Consider the following 19,015-nt stretch of genomic DNA (forward strand, 5'->3'; position numbering starts at 1 on the left):
TATCCATATTTCCATTTTATAAATTGAACACGTATCATTTGGAAGGTCTTGGCTCGAAGTTATGCTTCTTCGACGTTATAGGACCCCTCCATTTCCGGTTCGGAAGTTACCAACCATTTCTCTATTACAATCTTGTCAACGTGAATATGTACACGAATACGAAATTAGATATTATTTCTTAAAATAGTTTACTACACGGTTCTATTACAAAATATACATTCAAACCAAGAAAAAAAAGATTAAAAAGGAATTTAAAAAAAATAAAATGTGAGCTCTGTACTCTATATTGTTAATTAAACTCGTTTCCGGTCGCCCACGTACGTTTTATGACAACGAGAATTCTCGTTACTGGTGGCTAATGCGTTAATACGATTAGTATTGTTATTAGTAGTATTACTATTAATGTAGAAATATTTGTACGCGTTTGTCTGCGTGGGTACCCGGTCGAGCAAAAAATTCGAATACCACTTGGGCGTTACGCCACTGCGTGGGACGATGCACAGTACAGTCGTGCAATGCACCAAGGTCGAGGCCACATACGCCAGGTACGAGAGTCCATCTTGCTCTTGTACGCGTGCGACGAACACGCGTCTCCTGATCACGCTATTTGCCGCACGCAAACGGGCGTTAAGTGCAAGGACCTCCCCTCGAGTATTTTCGAAAGTTTTGCTAATTTGGCGAGTTCGATTTTCTTACCATGCAATCTCCATTTTAATTATTTCCGTTCTTGGTTGAAGGGGGAAAAATTTGTGTACAGGCTATACAAAAGCAGCGAGCTCCAATTTTCTCCTGGATATTTTTACATATTTATATTAGGAACATTATTTCTTGTTTCTATTTGTTTTCGAGTTGCTCGACTTAATAAATGTCAAGGTCCTTAATTCGAAGGGTGGATTTACACCTTAGAAATGAAACAAATTGAAAAAAATACACGTCGAATATTTTGACAATTTTTATCCACGTGCAAAGTTTCATTAAAATCTCTCTCGAAAATTGAATAATTTTTTTATCTTTCATTTCCGCGATAGACTTTATCATTTTGATGTTCCTCGTACCCGTTGCTTTTGCTTAACTCGCGTCATTTTTTATGTTTTCAATTTCGTCGAATAAGCGTAAAGTATCTTAAAATACCGTGTAATCTGATTAGAAAATGTTGATGACATTTGTGGAATTTGAGACGATGGAATGTTCCTTGTGATCGACACGAGTATTTATTCTCTTTAGTTAGATTATGATTCACCCGATACTTTTAATTTTTTTTTGTGGCAACGATAAAATAAGTTTACCGTAGTATTATTTCAACGATAGTATCGACTTTCGATATTTTATAAAACTGTGTTTCGCTCGTTTCAAAAACAATCGCGGCTGATCACTCGATTTTTTCTTCCTCGTCAATTCACTTACCGTTTCCATCGAAGGATGATTAAAACCGGATCGAATTAAAACCGGTCAAGGTAACGTCCTTGCAACCTGGATGGTCTTCTGACGGAGGAATTTGGTTTCGCGAGAGCTCATCGATCAATCTATTTCGTTCGAATGATTATTTACCGAATTACCGCGATAAAAAGAAAATGTTGTTTATCAACGCGACAAAAGAACAATTGGTATCGCGGTAGAGAAACCTGGAACAAAGAGATTATTTTCTAGACAACTTTATTACATATCAGAATACAGCCTACAGTTTGTAAATTAGATACTTATCGATATACTCTTAAATATAAGTAACATCCGGCAGACTTAAATATGAGACATTGCCATCTAAAGTCCATTTAAAAATATGAAAAAACGATTGTAACCGGATAAAAAATAAATTTGAAAGTCATAATGCACATTGCTTTGCTTTATTATCGATTACAAAAAGTCCCCAGTGTACGTGTGATAACGTATGTATGTATATATGTATATGTATACGTAAGCGCGCCCGCGTGTATAACGATATGTATTTGTTCCGTGTTTGTTTGTTGGTGTGTCCATGCATGCGTGTGTAGGTACGTGTAGATGTAAAATACAGGATTGCAAAAGTCACGGAAAGATGTCAGGTATATGGATTTCCTTTTATATTTCCCGTTTCCTTTTTATATGTTGTCTAGAATCACAACATGTACATCGTGTTATGTATTGATGTCGAGGAAGAGCCCGTGGCAGTGAACAGAATGGGTATGTTAATATAACCTACGATCTATAATAGATTACGTGATTTGATACATTGCTTTTGCATGCATTGTTAATGATATTTCCTTTCATGTAATTCTTTATAATCATTATATTCATTTTCATTTGCTTCTTCATCTTCTTCGTCGTCATCTTCTTCTCGTATAGTTTAACTAGCAAGCATATAACAACTGATTTTTTTTTTTCTCGTACGATTAGTTTCATGATATGACGTGTCAATATGTAGTAAAGTTACTCTCAGGGGACCGCCAAAGCCAAACCATAAATTGTCTTATTAATATAATTTAGCTATACAACGGTGTATATCAAAACTTATAAAATACCCAAAACCACTATGACGGCTCCCCTGACCCTGCATTTGCGCGATATATCATTTCTCTGATATGATGTTTAGAGCCAGGCTTCTTATTGGTCGTTGATTAAGATTAATGTTTCGTAGATCCCCGTACAATGTACGGATCGATCGAATTGATTTTTTTCTGCTTGACGCATTGTCGTTAATCGTTCGGACGTTCAATGTTCTCGAACGTAGTCGTATAAGTCGTTACTTAAAAGCCGGCGGTGGCGCCCTTTGTCCGTTTGCTTTCGACGAGTCCTCGCTGGTCATCACTGTCACCAGTTCGCCGACAGCTTTTCCTAAGTCTCCTAAAAGAAAAATGTACGTTACACCGTTTCCGCCCGAGTCGGGTCGGTGACCTGCGTTTCTGCACGATCGAAAATCGCTTTATCATCGAATACACATATGTACGATTATTCACATTTAGCCATTTATATTCATTAGACCACATGCACGCATACACGAATGACGAGAAGAGTTCCTAGTGCGGGCGAAGACTTCAGTTACGGACTCCTGATTGTACATACGCAGAGACAAAAAGCAACGAGCAAACAAGAGAACGAGAACGTAATTTGAATACAACTCGTCGTATATAGTCTATGGTTCGATGAAAGATTATTAGAGTCTTTCTACTAATATTCGGTTTGTTTATCAGCGATTGAACGAGTTTAAAATATAGTGGGGCCTTGGATATTGGTCGACCTAGGTAGATGTGTTTTTTTTAGAGTAAGATAGATTTAAAAACATAAACATATTGCATTTAACAACCGGTCAATTTTCAAGGCATCGCTGTGCAACGAATATATACGACAGTATTAAACAATAAACGATTCTCGATTCGACAAGGTTAAACATGTTTGACAGAGTTGCGCGGATAGAAGATCCAGCTGGAAAAGAAGCGTTGATAGTCTCACCTTACATCCATCCTGTGGCGTGAAAAAAAACAGGAAAGCATTGTTATTGTTAAGCAGAAATGGGTCGTGCATAAAACGTTCGACACAGCAGTTTATTACACTACATAAATGATTACACGATTGTGTAGGTAGTACACTAAGGAGGAACGAACCTGCCATGTGTAAGAGATTACCCACATTATGGGCAACGCTGTGAGAATGCGGTGGCGGTGGCGGCCTCTCTAAACTGCTCACTCTTCCCTCGTTCGAGCCTCCACCACCTATGTCCATACACCCATACCAATAAGCTTATGCTAATATCTTTGGCACTATGTGAAACGCGCATTAATATGCAGTTAGTATAGCGGCGACAGAAATACCTTACGTCCAGCTATTCTGACCGATTCGATTAACTACGTCTACGTTGACAATTGTTCGCACACCTTCCGCGATGTGTACCGAGAAAAAATATTTGAACTACGCGCGATGGATGTTAAAGTCGATTAAGTACTGATGGGGAACGAGGACTCGAGTTTGCGGAGATGATTATTGAGCAACGATAGGACTTTGATGAACTAATTGTATTTAAAATCAAACGTTACCGCTCAGGAGGTCCCAAAATTAGTCAACGATGTGTTACGTACCCGGAGAATCGTGATAGTGGCCGTTCATTTTCGCTGGAGAATCGGTCGCCAATTGGGACGCCGTGACGCTTCGCGTCTGCAACGTGCCCGTTTTCGACGGCGATGAAGCATTCGGCTGCAACAAGCAGCGAATGTTGTTGCAAAAAGTCTTAAGAATCGACCTTGAAGCGTTCGATACGCTGCTCAAAATAATTCCTTTACTACTCCTTCAAGCATGACTCGAGAGATGAAACTGGTCTCTTAATTTATAATCTAAGGCTTTAGACATTTCAAGATAGAGGCTCTCTGAATCACCTCGAGCAGCGTATAAACGTTGAATGCGTATAATTTGAACTTACATCGTCCAACAGTTGTCTGAGTCTTTGCAGCTGCGCTTCTAGCTGACGATTATGATCCTCCAGTATCTGCATGCGCGCTTCTAATCTTCCTTTGTGCTGTCTTAACATTTTCGCTTCGGCTATCATGTTGCAGTCCGGTTGTCTGTTGCCATGCCCGTCTTCGGGCGTGGATCCCGGCGTCTGTTTCGAGCGCAATCGTTCGTACTCCGCTTGGAGAGTCGCGTTCTCCTCTTCGAGCTCGCGTATCATCGCCTCGAGCTCCTCCCTTTGCTCAGCGTCAATCGCGGCCATTACTTGAACCGGGCTTCTCGGCACGTTCACGTTATCGCTGCCGTTCAAACTCTGACAATAATGGGCTATCAGCTGATGCTCGTCGTCGCTGTCCGGCGTCGAGTTGCTCCTCGTGCGAGACAGCTCGACCTCCGCCAGTCGGGAGGCGTACATTTCCAATCGCGAATGCATGTCCTGGCTCAGGGAACTGTGCTGCGGCGAGGGCGCAGGGCTCTCTAGCGCGTCTCCCTCTAACACGGTCTGCACTGGCAAATAACCAACTCTTGGGTGCTTCTTGAAGTATCTTTTCGACTTGAATTTGTTCCGGAGCGCTCTCGTGAAATCACGTACGTCCTCCCCAGACGTGGTCTGCGGCATAAATAAACAGATATTGTTGCTAGGAGTCACAGACACTGGGCGTTTTGTTCCGCGAAACGATATACGAGCGTATGGAGTAGCTTACCGCGGTGCAGTACTCCTGCATCGGATGAGTCAGTTTATGGTTCTTCGCTTTGCGACCCGAGAAGAAGCAGGTCTGGCACATGTCGAAGTTGAAGCATTTCAAGCAACGGTATCTGAAATTCGAAGAACGAGCAAAGTTATAGTTTATAGTCCTATCTTCTATATCTACTCTTATAAGGAGAGATCTAGAGATTCTAGAATAAGCTTTGAATTTAGTATTTGCGTTTGAGGACTGTATCGTACCTGAATCCAGTGATGGGATATTCTTTGCATATGTTACATTTCGCTTGATGCTTAGCGCTCTCTGCCGCGGAGAGTCTATGAAGCACAGGCAGCCAGACCATACTCTGCGGCTCTTGTTGCAACCAGCTCAAAAAGTGCACGGCTTCTATTTCGTTCTTGTCCTTTCCGGCTTTTTCGAAGCAGCTGCGGACACTGGGCTCGATGTTCGATCCTCCGAAGGCCGCCACTTCGCCTAACTGCCTGGGCACTTGAATGCAGTCGTGCAACAGTAAACCCAGTTTACGTTGATCGACCAACCTATTCGGATCAGCGATCAGCCGGAACAGATCTGGAACAAAACGACCAGCGTTATATATTTCGCGTTAAGGGTACGAAACCAAAAACAGAGGATCGATGAAGCTTACATCTATACTTTTCTTCCAAGTGACCCTTGCACAACAAGACCAAACCAACCTTGAAGGAAAGCACGCGAATTTGACCGGTTCGTTGACTGAAAAGCAGAAACGAATTGTTAACTGTAGAGATATCTTAGATGCTTAGACAATTGGAAGTACTGATAACGATGGTCGATCAGGCTTACCTATCATATACATTGAGGAGCCAGTTGATGGCTAAATCGATGCACAACGGCACAGACACCTGCGTTGGATTGTCAGCCGTTATCACTTCGTACAGAGACGTCAGGACTGTCACCATGTCGGGAATGTCGATTAGTTTGTCGTTCTGCGCTCGGAGCCCGTGCGAATCGAACTGCTCTAACGCGGTGGAGAGGCTCAACATGTCCACTGCAAAGGGAAACCGATAAAAGATTTAGGGCTGAAAGCACGAACGGTTCATTAATAATTGTAACCATTATACAGATGACAATGAGCACTTGGATTTTAGGATTGGAGGGAATGGTATTATCACATTTTCTTAATGGAATAACCTAATGGCGTTATTAATAAAACAGTATGAGTTAATGGGTTTGGTCTAGAAAACGTTGACAATGTTGCAGTCTCTGTACTTTTTATACCAATAAACTGTTCTCAATAAACAATAGTAGGAAATTGCCTTTGCATTCGACTCTGATAGCTAATAATCAGTTTATAATAAAAGCGATATTAAAACGTTTCATCGAAGTTAAAGCTAATACCAGAGAATGCAACCACGGAAGAACGAGGATCATCGACTCGCGAAGCGAAAGAGACCCACGCGAAAGATCAGATCTATCGACGACGACGCGGTACGTCATCGCAGTCGGCCAAGTGATTAATCGAGAAAATTACTGCGATTAATGAACGTGCTGGGTGCAAGACCGTTCGAGTCCCATCTAAGTCAACGAACGAATGAAATACTCACGACACAGCCGTTTCTGAACGGTGCGCAGCTTCATCGCGGTCCTGTACGCGGAGAATCGTACTTCGTTCAGGTCTGCTAGAGAAGACATCAGCTCTATCATCTTAGGATGATCCCAATGGGTGGTCTCCGACTGATGGCTGAAAACGTACCTGGGATTAGGGAACGAAACGCTCGAACCGACGGAACGCGGCGGATTAAGACATTAATGAAATTTTGTAACAGGAAGGATTCCGCGGATAGAAGTTGGCAAAGTCGAGGGGCTGGAAACTTTATTTAATCTTTATTAAATCCGGACGATTTTTGGCACGAGCTAAGTTTCGAGTATTTATCCACGGGTCGGCGGATTCGAAGATGGCGGTCGAAGTATTTCGCAATGTTCGGATAAAATTTAAGTAAAATTGATTTTAATCCTCGGCCGATCGAATTGCTTAAAACATTGGTAGAGTCTATCTTCGGTCTATCGTTGGATCACCAGTTATTGGTGATTTCTTTAAACTTGATTTTCTTAAGTGCAATCAGGTGTTCGGTTAAACGAAGCGTGTACCGCGCTATCCGGAAGAATTTATGGCCTGGATAAACGTTCGTTGAACGGTATCAAATTATAAGGAACGTAGAAATAAATTGTAGAACATCGGCTATAAAAGATAGCGTTAGATATTAAAATTTCAGATTCCTTTCGACTCTCGGTTCCGGATCTAATTTGGAATTTCTATCGTTTCGTCGGTCCGATTAAATATTCGCTCTCGGACGTTAAATCCCGGGCTACTCGCGAATTCCCGCAAACTTCTTGTTGTCTCAGATCACAACCGTCTCATCAATTATTCGTTTGCTTGCGTTAAGATCGCGCCGGTGCGGGATAACGGTCGTAAATTTAAGGCGACTGGCTGGAGCAAGGAAGATCGATTACTTGATATAGTAAGGCACTTTGGCGGGTGTGAGGGCTCTCTCCCATGGTGGTTCCACGCTGCTCGCGAGAAAAGCCTGGCTACCCGGAGTGCTGCCATCCTTTCCAAATCCGCTTAGCAACTTGTAACGCTCGTCAACCGCCACTTGCAGCACCTTCCACCTGCGAAAACACGTGAAAAAGTTACAGTCTCGCGACTTCTCGCTCGGATGACGCTCGGGAAAACCGAGAAATAAGCGCCGCGATACCGATAAGTACGTCATCCACGAGAACGGGATAGCCTCTATTCAACGTAAATAAAAAAAAAAATGACAAAGTGTTTTACGGTAACTTTTCTAACTTGTTATTATCACCTGATGGTTAAACAAAGTCTTCTGTCTCTTAAGTGACCGTTGTTTTAGTCACTCGGTTAATTAGAAACAATTTTTCCAAACGCTACTATTGATAAATACACAGCAGAGAAGAAGCAAGCTATTTGAAAACAAATCTGGCAATAGTCTCAATAATATTCTATTCGTATATAATAAATAATTCAAAATTTAAATGCATAAATGAACCAACTTGGAAGAAGTAAAATAGACTAGACTAGAATAAGCTAAACAGAGTCTTCCAAACATTACTATTGATAGATACGCAACAGAGAAGGAGCAAGCTATTTATTTAAAAAGAAATCTAATAATAATGTCAATAAAGTTCTACTCACGTATAATAAATAATTCAAAATTTAAATGTTACAATTTTACTGTAAAAATAAACCGCCTTAAAGTGTTTCAGAATTGTATCTTTATATCTATCGTGGCAATGGTTGACGCGACTTCTCGCGTCGTGGTGTTTCTAGGGTTAATGTTGCGTTTTCAAGTGTGCGCGGCTTATTCTCCGCTAAGCTGAATTCCATCGAATAAGCAATGTTCCTGGCTCTATCGCCGGAAATCTCCAGTTCTCGCGGACGTGAAAAGGCAGCAGCCGGAGGAATTCCAGTGGAACGTACCTGGTGTTGAGATCTTCGAGTTTCGCCAGCAAAGCATGACAAACGATGACGCTGCTCGAGGCGAAGACGCTCGCTTGATCGTTCGCGTCCTCGATGTTCCTTTGAATGGGCACCAGCCGTTCGCCGAATTTCTGCAATTGCTCCAGCAATTCCGTCGACTCGTTGGCGTCGCTTGGATTTTGCCAGCCGCTCTGGATCGCCTCGGCGGCGGCCATCCGCGACGACAAATCCTCGAGTAACTTTTGGAAGACACATATTTTCTGCAAGCAGACGCGAACGATCCGATTTTATTTCACTTTTCTCCGCACACGGTCAAATTAATATTCTTTTTCTTCGCCAACGATCGAAATAAACGAGCGGCCAAGAACAATTTATATTCATCCTTTGTTATTCATTCGACGTTTCGACGATAGTTATCGAGCCTTCTTCTGAATGGCAATATTAAAATAAAAATAGCTGGTATTCAGGGTCTCTAGAGAGTCGATATACATTTTCTGGATAATTATTTTTGGTCCCTGGTTTTCCTCAATATTTACTTTAGTATATAGATATAAATACAATACTACTTTTTGCCTCAGTTCTTCATTGTACCGCTTTACCCTTTTATTTGATAAATGAAAGTGTATGCTTGCAGATGTGTGTTGCTTTTGTCCTCCGAACGAAATGGTGGGCGGGACGAAAAGACGGAAGGTGGTGGGGATAGCCGTTCAATGACCCTGAGCGGTCAATATATTCTGCTCCAAGTGTGGAACTTTGAGTAATTACAGTTAGGCGACACTTAAATTTTCTATATCAAATTTTAATAATAACATTTTTGATTCGAATAATTACTATGAACGTTAGATTCTGAAATGACACACATTTGCAAGCAAATCTATAGAATGCAATTTAAAAAACAAAATTGTCGCTGTTAGGTCTCGTTAAAACATTTAATTCTTCCTTTTTTGTTCTGCCAGAAAACAAGCATTCTCCCTCTGCGTATTATTTAAAGCTGTATATTGCTTTAAATATGCGTTGGACTCAATCGGAAACAATATATAACGTTTCCATTAATTTGCATTCTTCTCCTGAGCGTTATTATTTTAGTTGCGTGTCGTTTTGTACACACACGAATAACATTTGTATTTCTTGAGTGAAAAAACATTCGATAATTGCAATTAAAAATCATTTCAACTTTATTGTATATGCAAACGATGTATTTTGACGATATAAATGGAAAAAATTACAGCGAATCGCTGGTCTTGTACGAAATTTTAATAAAACTTGACACGCCATTTGTTAATCCCTTTTCAAGCTAAATCATTTATACCAACGTGCAGGAAGGAAATAATTATTAAAATTTACGTGACGATAATATTTCATTCGATAATTTTGGATGTGTGACCGTATGGCTATAGCAGGAATGAAAGAGTGTAATTATGTTCATTACGAAAGAGTGACTGTTCATTCAAAGGGAAGAGATATTTCTACGAAGACAATGAACTCATTCTACTTCGGTTGCTTCCGTGGCCGTATCTGAAAATAGTGTTACTCTACTAACGAGCGAGCAGCGTTTGTGGGCCGAAAAGAAAGTTACAAACGTAATTGTCGGGCTAGGAGTTTATGGTCTCGAAAATCACGTTTATGGTTTACTGGGTTTTGCATGGCCATATGCGAGTCAAGAGTGAATAATTGCTGTTAAAAATCAGCAGAAATTGCAACCGCGAATATTTTGAACTCGGTGAAAAGGTTTCTTGGCTTCGTTAGGTCGACGGAAGACTCTGATCTTTTGACAGAAACAATGTAGTAAAACCTCCATTGTACGAGAGTTTTATGGTAATAGAAAAGTTAATTGTTGCAAGAAATTCGTAGAGGAAGTACAACATATTTGGAACAGATGATTTCAGTTCAAATGTACTTAAGGATTTAAGGATTACTTTTATTATTTAATGAAACGAATCATCGAGCTCTTCTAGCAAAACATAACCATTCGTTTTCTTTCGATACAGTAAATTTGCTCATGAAAATGGAGTGCAATTCCTTTGTCGGTCCACGCGGAAAGTTGTCCAAGTTTTAATTAGGGCCATTCACGCACATTGAACTTTCTAAGTGCTGTTTAAACACAATTTAGATAGTATACAAGCTAATGAATAGGGAATTTATCTCAGTAAACGCCTCTAATTTCACTATGCGTTCAAGAAACGTATACACAAACTAGTTTGGATACGTTGTAGAGTGAATATAAATTTCAGAATTTATTGAAACAAATACAGAGACAAGGACAGAGAATTAAATTTCATCCTTAACGCCCTCGAGACAACACTTTAGTTAATCCCTGTAAAAGGGTTATAGCAGCCATCAAGATGACGCGTCTTTTTTCCACTCCAATAAATTACATTTAACGCTGAAACGGCGAAACCAATTCGTGAGGCTCGCAGGATAAAAGGGGGCGTAACAATAACCCTTAAACAACACCTAACATCCCTTTCAGGTCGGTCTGACGACCCGAAAGCATCCAGTCGCTCTTTCCATTCATTCGATTACCTTCCATTCAAGCGTTCCACCCATCCATCGAGCGTTTCTCGTTTCCCTGGTTAAGCCGCAGCCTTTTCGCGGTCGAAACCTCGACACAGAAAACGAGGGTTGAAACCTCGGGACGAGGAGTTGCGGTTGAGGAGAAACCCATTGCAGCGGTACAGACGCATTTGCGCGGTCCTTTCACATTTTATTTACGACAGGGAAGGTATTGGATTTACAATAAAATAAAGTGTCCTGGTAGTTGTCGGAGGAACGAGGAAACGTCTCCATCGAAGAACCTGAAAGTGATTAACTCGAAAAGATCTATCGAAACTGCTGATGTGGACTAAGGGTTGACGAAGTTATTACGAATAGTGTCGAATTATAAAAATGATTGGCATCGCTGGCCAAGAATATGTAACACGAAATTTTAGGTGTTGATATCACGTTTCTAATTTGGAACCTGAAAGAAAACCCACTGGGAAGGATTGCAGCGTGCTTTTTCTAAAACGTACATCAGCAAAGACAAAAGAGGAGAAGAATGGGTGTAATGTTTCGTGCGTGAAATGTGAGCACACTGGGAATGTGCCGGTTACGACTTCCGGAAGTTACACCTGCGACTACCGTAAGTAAATTTAAAGACTCGGAATTCATATTTACCTAAGACGGTTGTTCGTTGTTAATTTTCCACTCGATGGAATCGCAAGAGAAAATAAATTTATCATCTACTCGTTCTCTTAAATCTCGATTTTTTTAAATGCCAGTGTACAGTATTTTTACATACGATGTTTAGGGCCAGTGCACAACAAAGAATTCCGAACGTAATGAATATAAAGTGGAGAAAGCTGGAAAGGAGGGGAGAAAGGAAGTACAGGGCAGAACTGTTGAAAAATAGGGAAACGAGAACAGTAAGGAACAGAAGAAGGCGAACACAATAGGCAGAACGTATAGAGACGAAGGGCGAAGTTAGGAGAATGAAGAAGGAGAAGTTTAGAGCACAGAGTCTCTCAAATTGTGGTCTCTCAGTTCTCAGAAGAAAAAAAGAAGCGGAATAAAATTATTTGTCCCACAGCATTGTATTCTTATCAAAAACACCTGCTGAATGATTCCTTGACGTCGATAGTAAAATGATAAGAAAAGTAACAGAATCCATTAAATTTAGATTTATCCAATGTTTGTTGCATAAAACTATCAATCTTATAAAATGTAATAAAATTAACAATGTAAGTTGTAAATTTCATTTCATTATAACAAATTTCTTCTGATACCTTTCCACTAAAATTAACAAAAGGTTGGAAATATAATTGAATTTTTAAATTAAATTATCGAGAAGGTGATACGGTTGCAAAGAGGAGTTCTCGCGCAGAGACGAGTTTGCTCGTTTCACATCTTTCGTTGGCGGTTCCCAAAACATTTAGAGGAAGAAGAGCAGTGGCTCCCGTTGAGAATCTCTGGCTTAGACGAAGGAAAAGCCGGAAAAGCGCGGAACGAAGAAAGGGTCGGTGCGGAAAGAGCAACGAGGAGAGAATGAAGGAAACCCGGAGCGAACAGTGGAAAAGGGTCGGGAGAGTCTGCATTTGCATTCCAAATAAACGCCGACGACGGTCGTTAAATCGCTCTAATTAGTCGTCCCGCTGTGAAAGTACTTTTAAGCGGCGCTTGTTCGGCATCCAGCGCGCGCGTTCTTAAAGCGAAACGCGAAGAAAAAGGCGCCGAAAAGAGAAGTCGATGCCGGAAGTAAGTTCGAGTTGTCGACGACACGGAAAACGAAGCTGCCCAACTGGCGCCCCGATGGGGTATTCACCGACCGAAACAATATACACTTTTTCCGAGTTTGTCACGCTTGGAAGAATCGCTGGATGGTCATTCGCTGATAACTGGAACGCTGGGTTCGCGCAAATAACACAGGATGCTTTAAAAACGAGAATAAAAAAAAGAAACTCGTACGAACGTAGCTCCGGAAATTCCACCTTTTCGAGATACAATTTTTATGTGTGAAATAGAATTTTCGTGCAGGAAGTCCCATGAATAAAGATCTTAATATAAATAAAATTACAAAAATGTTTTTCCCAACCTTCAGGTGTTAGTCATATTATTTCTAACGAAATTATAATTACGGTTAGCAAGAGTACAATTCCAAGTATTTATGTTATCTATTGGACATTCAGCTTTTCTGAGTTCCTGGTATTCGGCTCGTTAAATATGTGAAATAGAATTTTCGTGCAGGAAGTCCCATGAATGAAAGATCTTAATATAAATAAAATTACAAAAATGTTTTTCCCAACCTTCAGGTGTTCATCATACTATTTCTAACGAAATTATAATTACAGTTAGCAAAAGTATAATTCCAAGTATTTCTGTTATCTACTGAACATTTAGCTTTTCTGGGTTCCTGGTATTCGGCTCGTTAAACGAAATACTCCGAGATCTAATTAATCGGAGCAACGTACGGGTAAATTCACATGCAAATTCACCGAACGATTCTCGGAGCGAGGCGCTGTAATTGTTTAGTCCCATTCGCTGGTCCCGTTACGACAGTCCTCGTACCGTTCTTCCCTGACACCGTTCCAACCGCAGGTGTCAATAAACCTAATTAGCGGCGCGCTTAGCGACCTCGTAATTGCAACCCCTGGCTACGGTTCAGCGCCGTGGCGGACTCTACGGTTCCGTTTCGGTCCGTTCTTTCTCGCGACGGGCGAAAAAGTTATCGTGACCGTATCTCGTTATGGGTCTGGATTTATTTGTGCGCACGCGATCATGGTCGTTGCACGCATCGAGCACCAGGAACGAGCAAAAACCGCGATAATTCGATTGTAACAGTTCTCATCTGACGCGGGGAGAATCTTTCGATTGCACGCGAGACTACGGCACGAACGAGAGGCGAACGTTAAAATTGAAATATGGCGTGTTCCCGGCGAAATTAATTGGAGATTTAAATGATCATTTTGATAATTTGTAATTTCATTAAAATATCTTCGGTTATATAAATTAATGTTTGTATATATTAAACATTAATTGTTATCGCCGAAATTGTACATTGTTTTCTTTTTTGTTTTAATGGTGTAGATGTCAATTCCAATTTCAAACATTAAATTATAATATGATTTTATCCAAATGAAATTAATTGGAGGTTTAAATCGTTATTTTGCAGGTTTAGAATTTCCGTAAAATATGCCCGGCTTTATAAACGAAGAACGAACTCTTTGAATGAACAATTCGAGGCTGAAAAGTTGTTTCCGCAACACGAAAGTTTCAAAGAATTATTTGTTTGCGATCCAGCATATTTTACTTTTTGTATTTCTATGTAACCGTTTTATTGCGCAATTGTGCAAAGAGGCGAGGTATATAGAAATGCTGTTTCAAACCTAATAACATAAATTTCCATATAAATATATTCCATGGAAACATTCCAATACAAATACGATCAAATTCTATGCACCTCTCGACACAAAATAACAAGGCCATTCACCTTTCACGTTTGAAAATTGACATAGAGAGAAGTTAGCACGAATAATAAACGAATGATAAAATTGATATATGACGTGGTCCACGTGAAATTAATTGGGGATTTGAATCATTATTCTGCTGCTTTCAAATTTCATTAAAATGCTTGATTATACAAATGAATTTGTGTACCTATAATATTAATTATCCATTGTTATATTCGAAATTATATGTGTATTTTCCTTATTTTGATCGCGAAGGATCTATCATTAATAACAAAAATGCTTGAATATGAATATTAGTTTTCCACGACGACAATTACAGAAAAATTTTTGTTTTATAAATGTTTGCTCACAAGATCAGCATTGCACCGGTAACTCTGAGCAGTGAACGTCTGGTACCTCATTCTTGTCTTCGTGTAATCTTTTTTGCAGATATTCCTTATCGAATACTCGGTCCTTCTGCAAACTTCTGACGCCCTAACACTCTCTGCACTCAGACATTGCACAACAGCACACTGTTGTACTTACAATCTGCGTTCTTGCACGGAAGCCATCTTGGCAACTAACCAGGCTACACTATGATACAAATACAAATTCTCGGGTCTAAGCTCGTATTAAACATCTCAAGTAAAATTTAAACTGTTCTAACATTCGCAAAATCTTATCCAAATATTAACTTTGCATTTTCAGCACCCTCCACCACCATTTTCCCAAGATTATTAGTATCTTTATTTTAAACTTTTGTATTTATGCCTCTATACTATTATCAAAAACAACTGACGATAGATCAGACTAAAAAGGATATCATAACTAATTTAAATATTAACATTGTATTTTCAGTAACTTCCACCACCATTTTTCCAAGATTATTAGTATCTTTATTTTAAACTTTTGTATTTATGCTTCTATACTATTATCAAAAACAATTGACGATAGATCAGACTAAAATGGATGATATAACTACTTGCTTCTATATTCCGAAAATTTTTCGACAAACAGGGCGGACGAAAGTGCGACAAAAGGTGGGGGCGTAGGAGGCGGAGGAGGCGGAGGACGAAACAATTTTTCCTCCTCTTGGTCGTCTGCAATGTCATTTATTATGTAGCCAACCGGGCAATTAAAGTTAATTCGGTCCGTGCTTTCGCTCTTCTCCATTTCTCTCTCTCTCTGGCTGTATTCTCGTACCCCTCTATCTCCGCCGCATCCCCGTGTCGCGTCCTGGCGAACTTCTTCGCGGAATTTACTAAGCTAATTGTCTGGCGCCGTCCGATACTCCGTTTGCCGTTCCATGGTCCATTCGGTAATTAGCAGCGCGTCGTGCAATTTTCTTAGAGAGATTCCGGAGGAAATACCGCGCGTTCGTCGCGACGAACTTTTCACGCCGACGCTAGATGCCGGTGGCGAAATTTTAAAAATAGGTACGAACGAGAACCATTCGTGACATCCCACTATATAAATTTAAAACAGATTTTCACCTGGATATTTCCTGAAGTCTAATAGAATCTCTCCTATTTATGGTGTATACGATGGTTCCAAAAGCTTGTATATGTACTCAATGTTCTTCCTCATGGTGTGGCACTGTTGAATATTCATTGTTGCATCGATGAATGACGTAAGTCGACATCGTTTATTATGCGTGTCAAGCACGGACAGAATTATTGTCGCATTGTTCCTACCAGAGGAAGTTCTTCCGAGATTATTTTAAGAAACACACCGAGCACCGGTGGTTAAACATTTATTTCTACAGTTGTTTTAAAATTTCAATGTCCCCTCTTTGTACGATTCGAAGTATTCTGGTCTAAAAAACCAATATCGTGTCGTTATAAGGAACGACATAAAAAAATGATCTTAATATCCACGGTATAATACATACAGGAGCCACGAAGGGATTGTATTTGAAAAAAGCCCAGAATAACGACAAAAACACCTATAAAAACTCCGATGGAATCGCTAATCCGAAACGACGGTATTTTAACGACAAAATAAATATACCTGTCAAAGTGACGCAGCATCAAAGTGACACTTTGGCATCAGGTTGGTAAAATAAAACGAGTCGCGACGAACAACGGAAGAAGTGTATGGGCCGAGACGACCACCGAATTCTCTCATAAATATTCAGTTTTCCCGCGGTCGTTTCTGTTATTTATTACGTCGCGGAGTACGAGGACAAAGAGGAGACCCGTCCGGAGGTGACTAAGCGGCAATATTGTGGCGCCTCGCCGCTTGGCAATACGCCATGTGCATCTATTATAAATCCGGCCTCGTAGCCTCGTCGAAGTACCCTAGACCTTCACCTTAGGCGTCTTCTCTGTGATTCTGACCCGCGTTACATCGATTTCTCGTATGAAACGACGTTTCTCACGACTATCCAGTGCTAAGACCGTTCGAATTTTTATAATTAGCGCCAAGTCCGTGACGCGGGGGTCGTCGAACCCGTAGCGCTCGCCGGAAACCACGCGAAAATGGCTGGTTGCGTTCGTCACCAAAGTGTTCCAATAAAAAAGAAACAAACGGGACGCAATATATTACACTATAATTTTCTATAATTTGCTTTAAACATCTGAAAGTTGATCTCTAGATGTAGGTAATATCGTTGGTGTAAATAATACAGAATTGTTAGAAAAAATTAAACTACTGGTACATCAACGATGGTTCAATAATATTTAAAGCGAGGGACGTAGATTATCTTTTTGACAATTTCCAATTAAGAGTCGCCATTTAAAAAAAAAAAAAAACGACTCCAAGCTCGCAGCGCGAGATTCGAAACGTTCGAAGCATCGACCACCTGTTCAAATTCGAAAATTAAAAGCGATTCGAGTTTTTCAACTAGATCGAGCAACGACCGCGTTAAAATATGTAAACGCGCCGAGTTTTACGCGACAAATGCAACGATAAATCATTCTGAGAGGGGAATATTTTCGCGAAAATAATAGGCGGTAGGTAAATCCGTTATACCCGTTCACGCAGATAAGTTCGGCGCGTATAATTTGGTGTTGGGCGCGACGCTGTAACAAATGATTCGTTCGCCGGAATAATCGTTCGACGATTTATCGGAATTATTTGCATACATTAATATGGCGAGTTCACCCCGCGGCGAACGGATCGATCGGGAGCGTTGACGAGCGTCGTTCGTCAATTTTACGGCTAATAAATACTCAGAAGTCGACTGGTTCGCGGAAGTTGAACGAACAAAGTCCGAAGCTTGACGCGAGCGTGACCGGCTTGGACGCTCGACACGCGTGCCAGGAATCTTCAAGTCGAAAGGTCTCGCGTTCTGTTCGTCTTCAAGATTTTAGAGGAAGGTCCCGTGAAAACGCCGAGACGATAAAAATAGCTCGAGTCGAGAAAGTATCTCAACTATTCGACGGGAATTAGAATCATCGTGACTGGCAGCCAAAAACCTTAGAACAACATGTCTATCATCCATTTTTATTCATTTTCAATTTGTTTAAAATATTTTTGTTCCAAGGAGAAAAGTTAGCCTTTGTAATAAAGGGAATTTGGAATTTCGATTAAGATCTTGAGATTGCATTCTTCAAATTTTCTGGCGATAGTTTGACGATTTAAGAAAGTTACATCGAAGGGAACGCTGTACAGGTGAAAGAAACAGCACTTAAAACCCTGTCAGGTCACTTGGTTCTTTTTTTATGAATTGAAATTTCTGAAACCATAAGATTTCGAAATTGTGCTCTTAAAATTTTACGTTGATATTCGAAGTTTTAACAAAGTTACAGCCTTTTGCAGAGAACAGTAAACGGGTAAAAAATTACAACTTCTGAAACTTTAAAATAGTTTTCCTCGGAACGACTTTTTTTTACCTAGTGTTGACAAAGTCTCGAGCAGTAAACCAAGCTGTTCGTTAAAAATTTTACACGCGCATTAAAAATATATCTGTCCATCTATGTCATGTCCGGCACTAAAATTATTGTACTACTAATTACTGTTTTCATTTTACAAAGCAAACTTTCTTCAATTTCAGTTAAAAATTTTTAATTTTTCTCGTTCAAAGGCTGTCGTTCTTTCAAGAATTTTCTTTACGTAATATAGTTATGAGTGATCTTGACGTCGTTTCATCATGGCAAGCTATTTATCTTTCGCCTGGAAGCTACCACTTAACGTTCGCTATAATCAATACTTTTCAATTTTGTTTAATCGTAATTACATACATTTACAGTTCAACCATTGATAAGTTAAAATATCAAATTTGAAATTCGTGCAATAATTCATTTTCAAAACATACGTTAGAACCCTGTAAGAATAAATCATTCGAAAATATGACACATTAAATGTAAAACGTTTTCTCAGAAATCTTTAAAAGCAAGTATTACTGTGCCATATTCAACCTTTTCCGCTACAATTTTTGTTCCACTTCTTACCAAATTCAAGATATAATCTGTATTAATTGCACGACATACTGTATAGACTAACCTATCTAAGTGCGTTACGGTTGGAGAAGTTTGAAACATACCGCTGATGAAAAT

General features: G+C 40.0%; 1 protein-coding gene across 7 annotated transcripts in view; it reads right to left on the reverse strand.

The window, feature by feature from the left end:
• Window positions 1–1,642: 1,642 nt before the first annotated feature.
• The window catches only part of LOC143342394 (dystrophin, isoforms A/C/F/G/H), a 655,322-nt gene continuing 637,949 nt past the window's right edge, over window positions 1,643–19,015 (reverse strand). For 6 of the 7 annotated variants that reach the window (XM_076766217.1, XM_076766218.1, XM_076766213.1 and 3 more), the window contains 11 exons: window positions 8,593–8,852; window positions 7,608–7,766; window positions 6,701–6,837; window positions 5,940–6,144; window positions 5,764–5,849; window positions 5,360–5,687; window positions 5,118–5,229; window positions 4,385–5,023; window positions 4,047–4,161; window positions 3,576–3,683; window positions 1,643–2,817 (listed from right to left, as the gene is read on the reverse strand). In XM_076766217.1, coding sequence (XP_076622332.1) covers window positions 2,717–2,817; window positions 3,576–3,683; window positions 4,047–4,161; window positions 4,385–5,023; window positions 5,118–5,229; window positions 5,360–5,687; window positions 5,764–5,849; window positions 5,940–6,144; window positions 6,701–6,837; window positions 7,608–7,766; window positions 8,593–8,852 — 2,250 coding nt within the window. In that variant the 3' untranslated portion in view covers window positions 1,643–2,716. The remainder of the gene's footprint in view (window positions 2,818–3,575; window positions 3,684–4,046; window positions 4,162–4,384; window positions 5,024–5,117; window positions 5,230–5,359; window positions 5,688–5,763; window positions 5,850–5,939; window positions 6,145–6,700; window positions 6,838–7,607; window positions 7,767–8,592; window positions 8,853–19,015) is intronic. The other variant, XM_076766216.1, reaches the window with a different exon arrangement.

This window comes from Colletes latitarsis, chromosome 6, assembly GCF_051014445.1.
Source record: "Colletes latitarsis isolate SP2378_abdomen chromosome 6, iyColLati1, whole genome shotgun sequence".
NCBI classification, from domain to species: domain Eukaryota; kingdom Metazoa; phylum Arthropoda; class Insecta; order Hymenoptera; family Colletidae; genus Colletes; species Colletes latitarsis.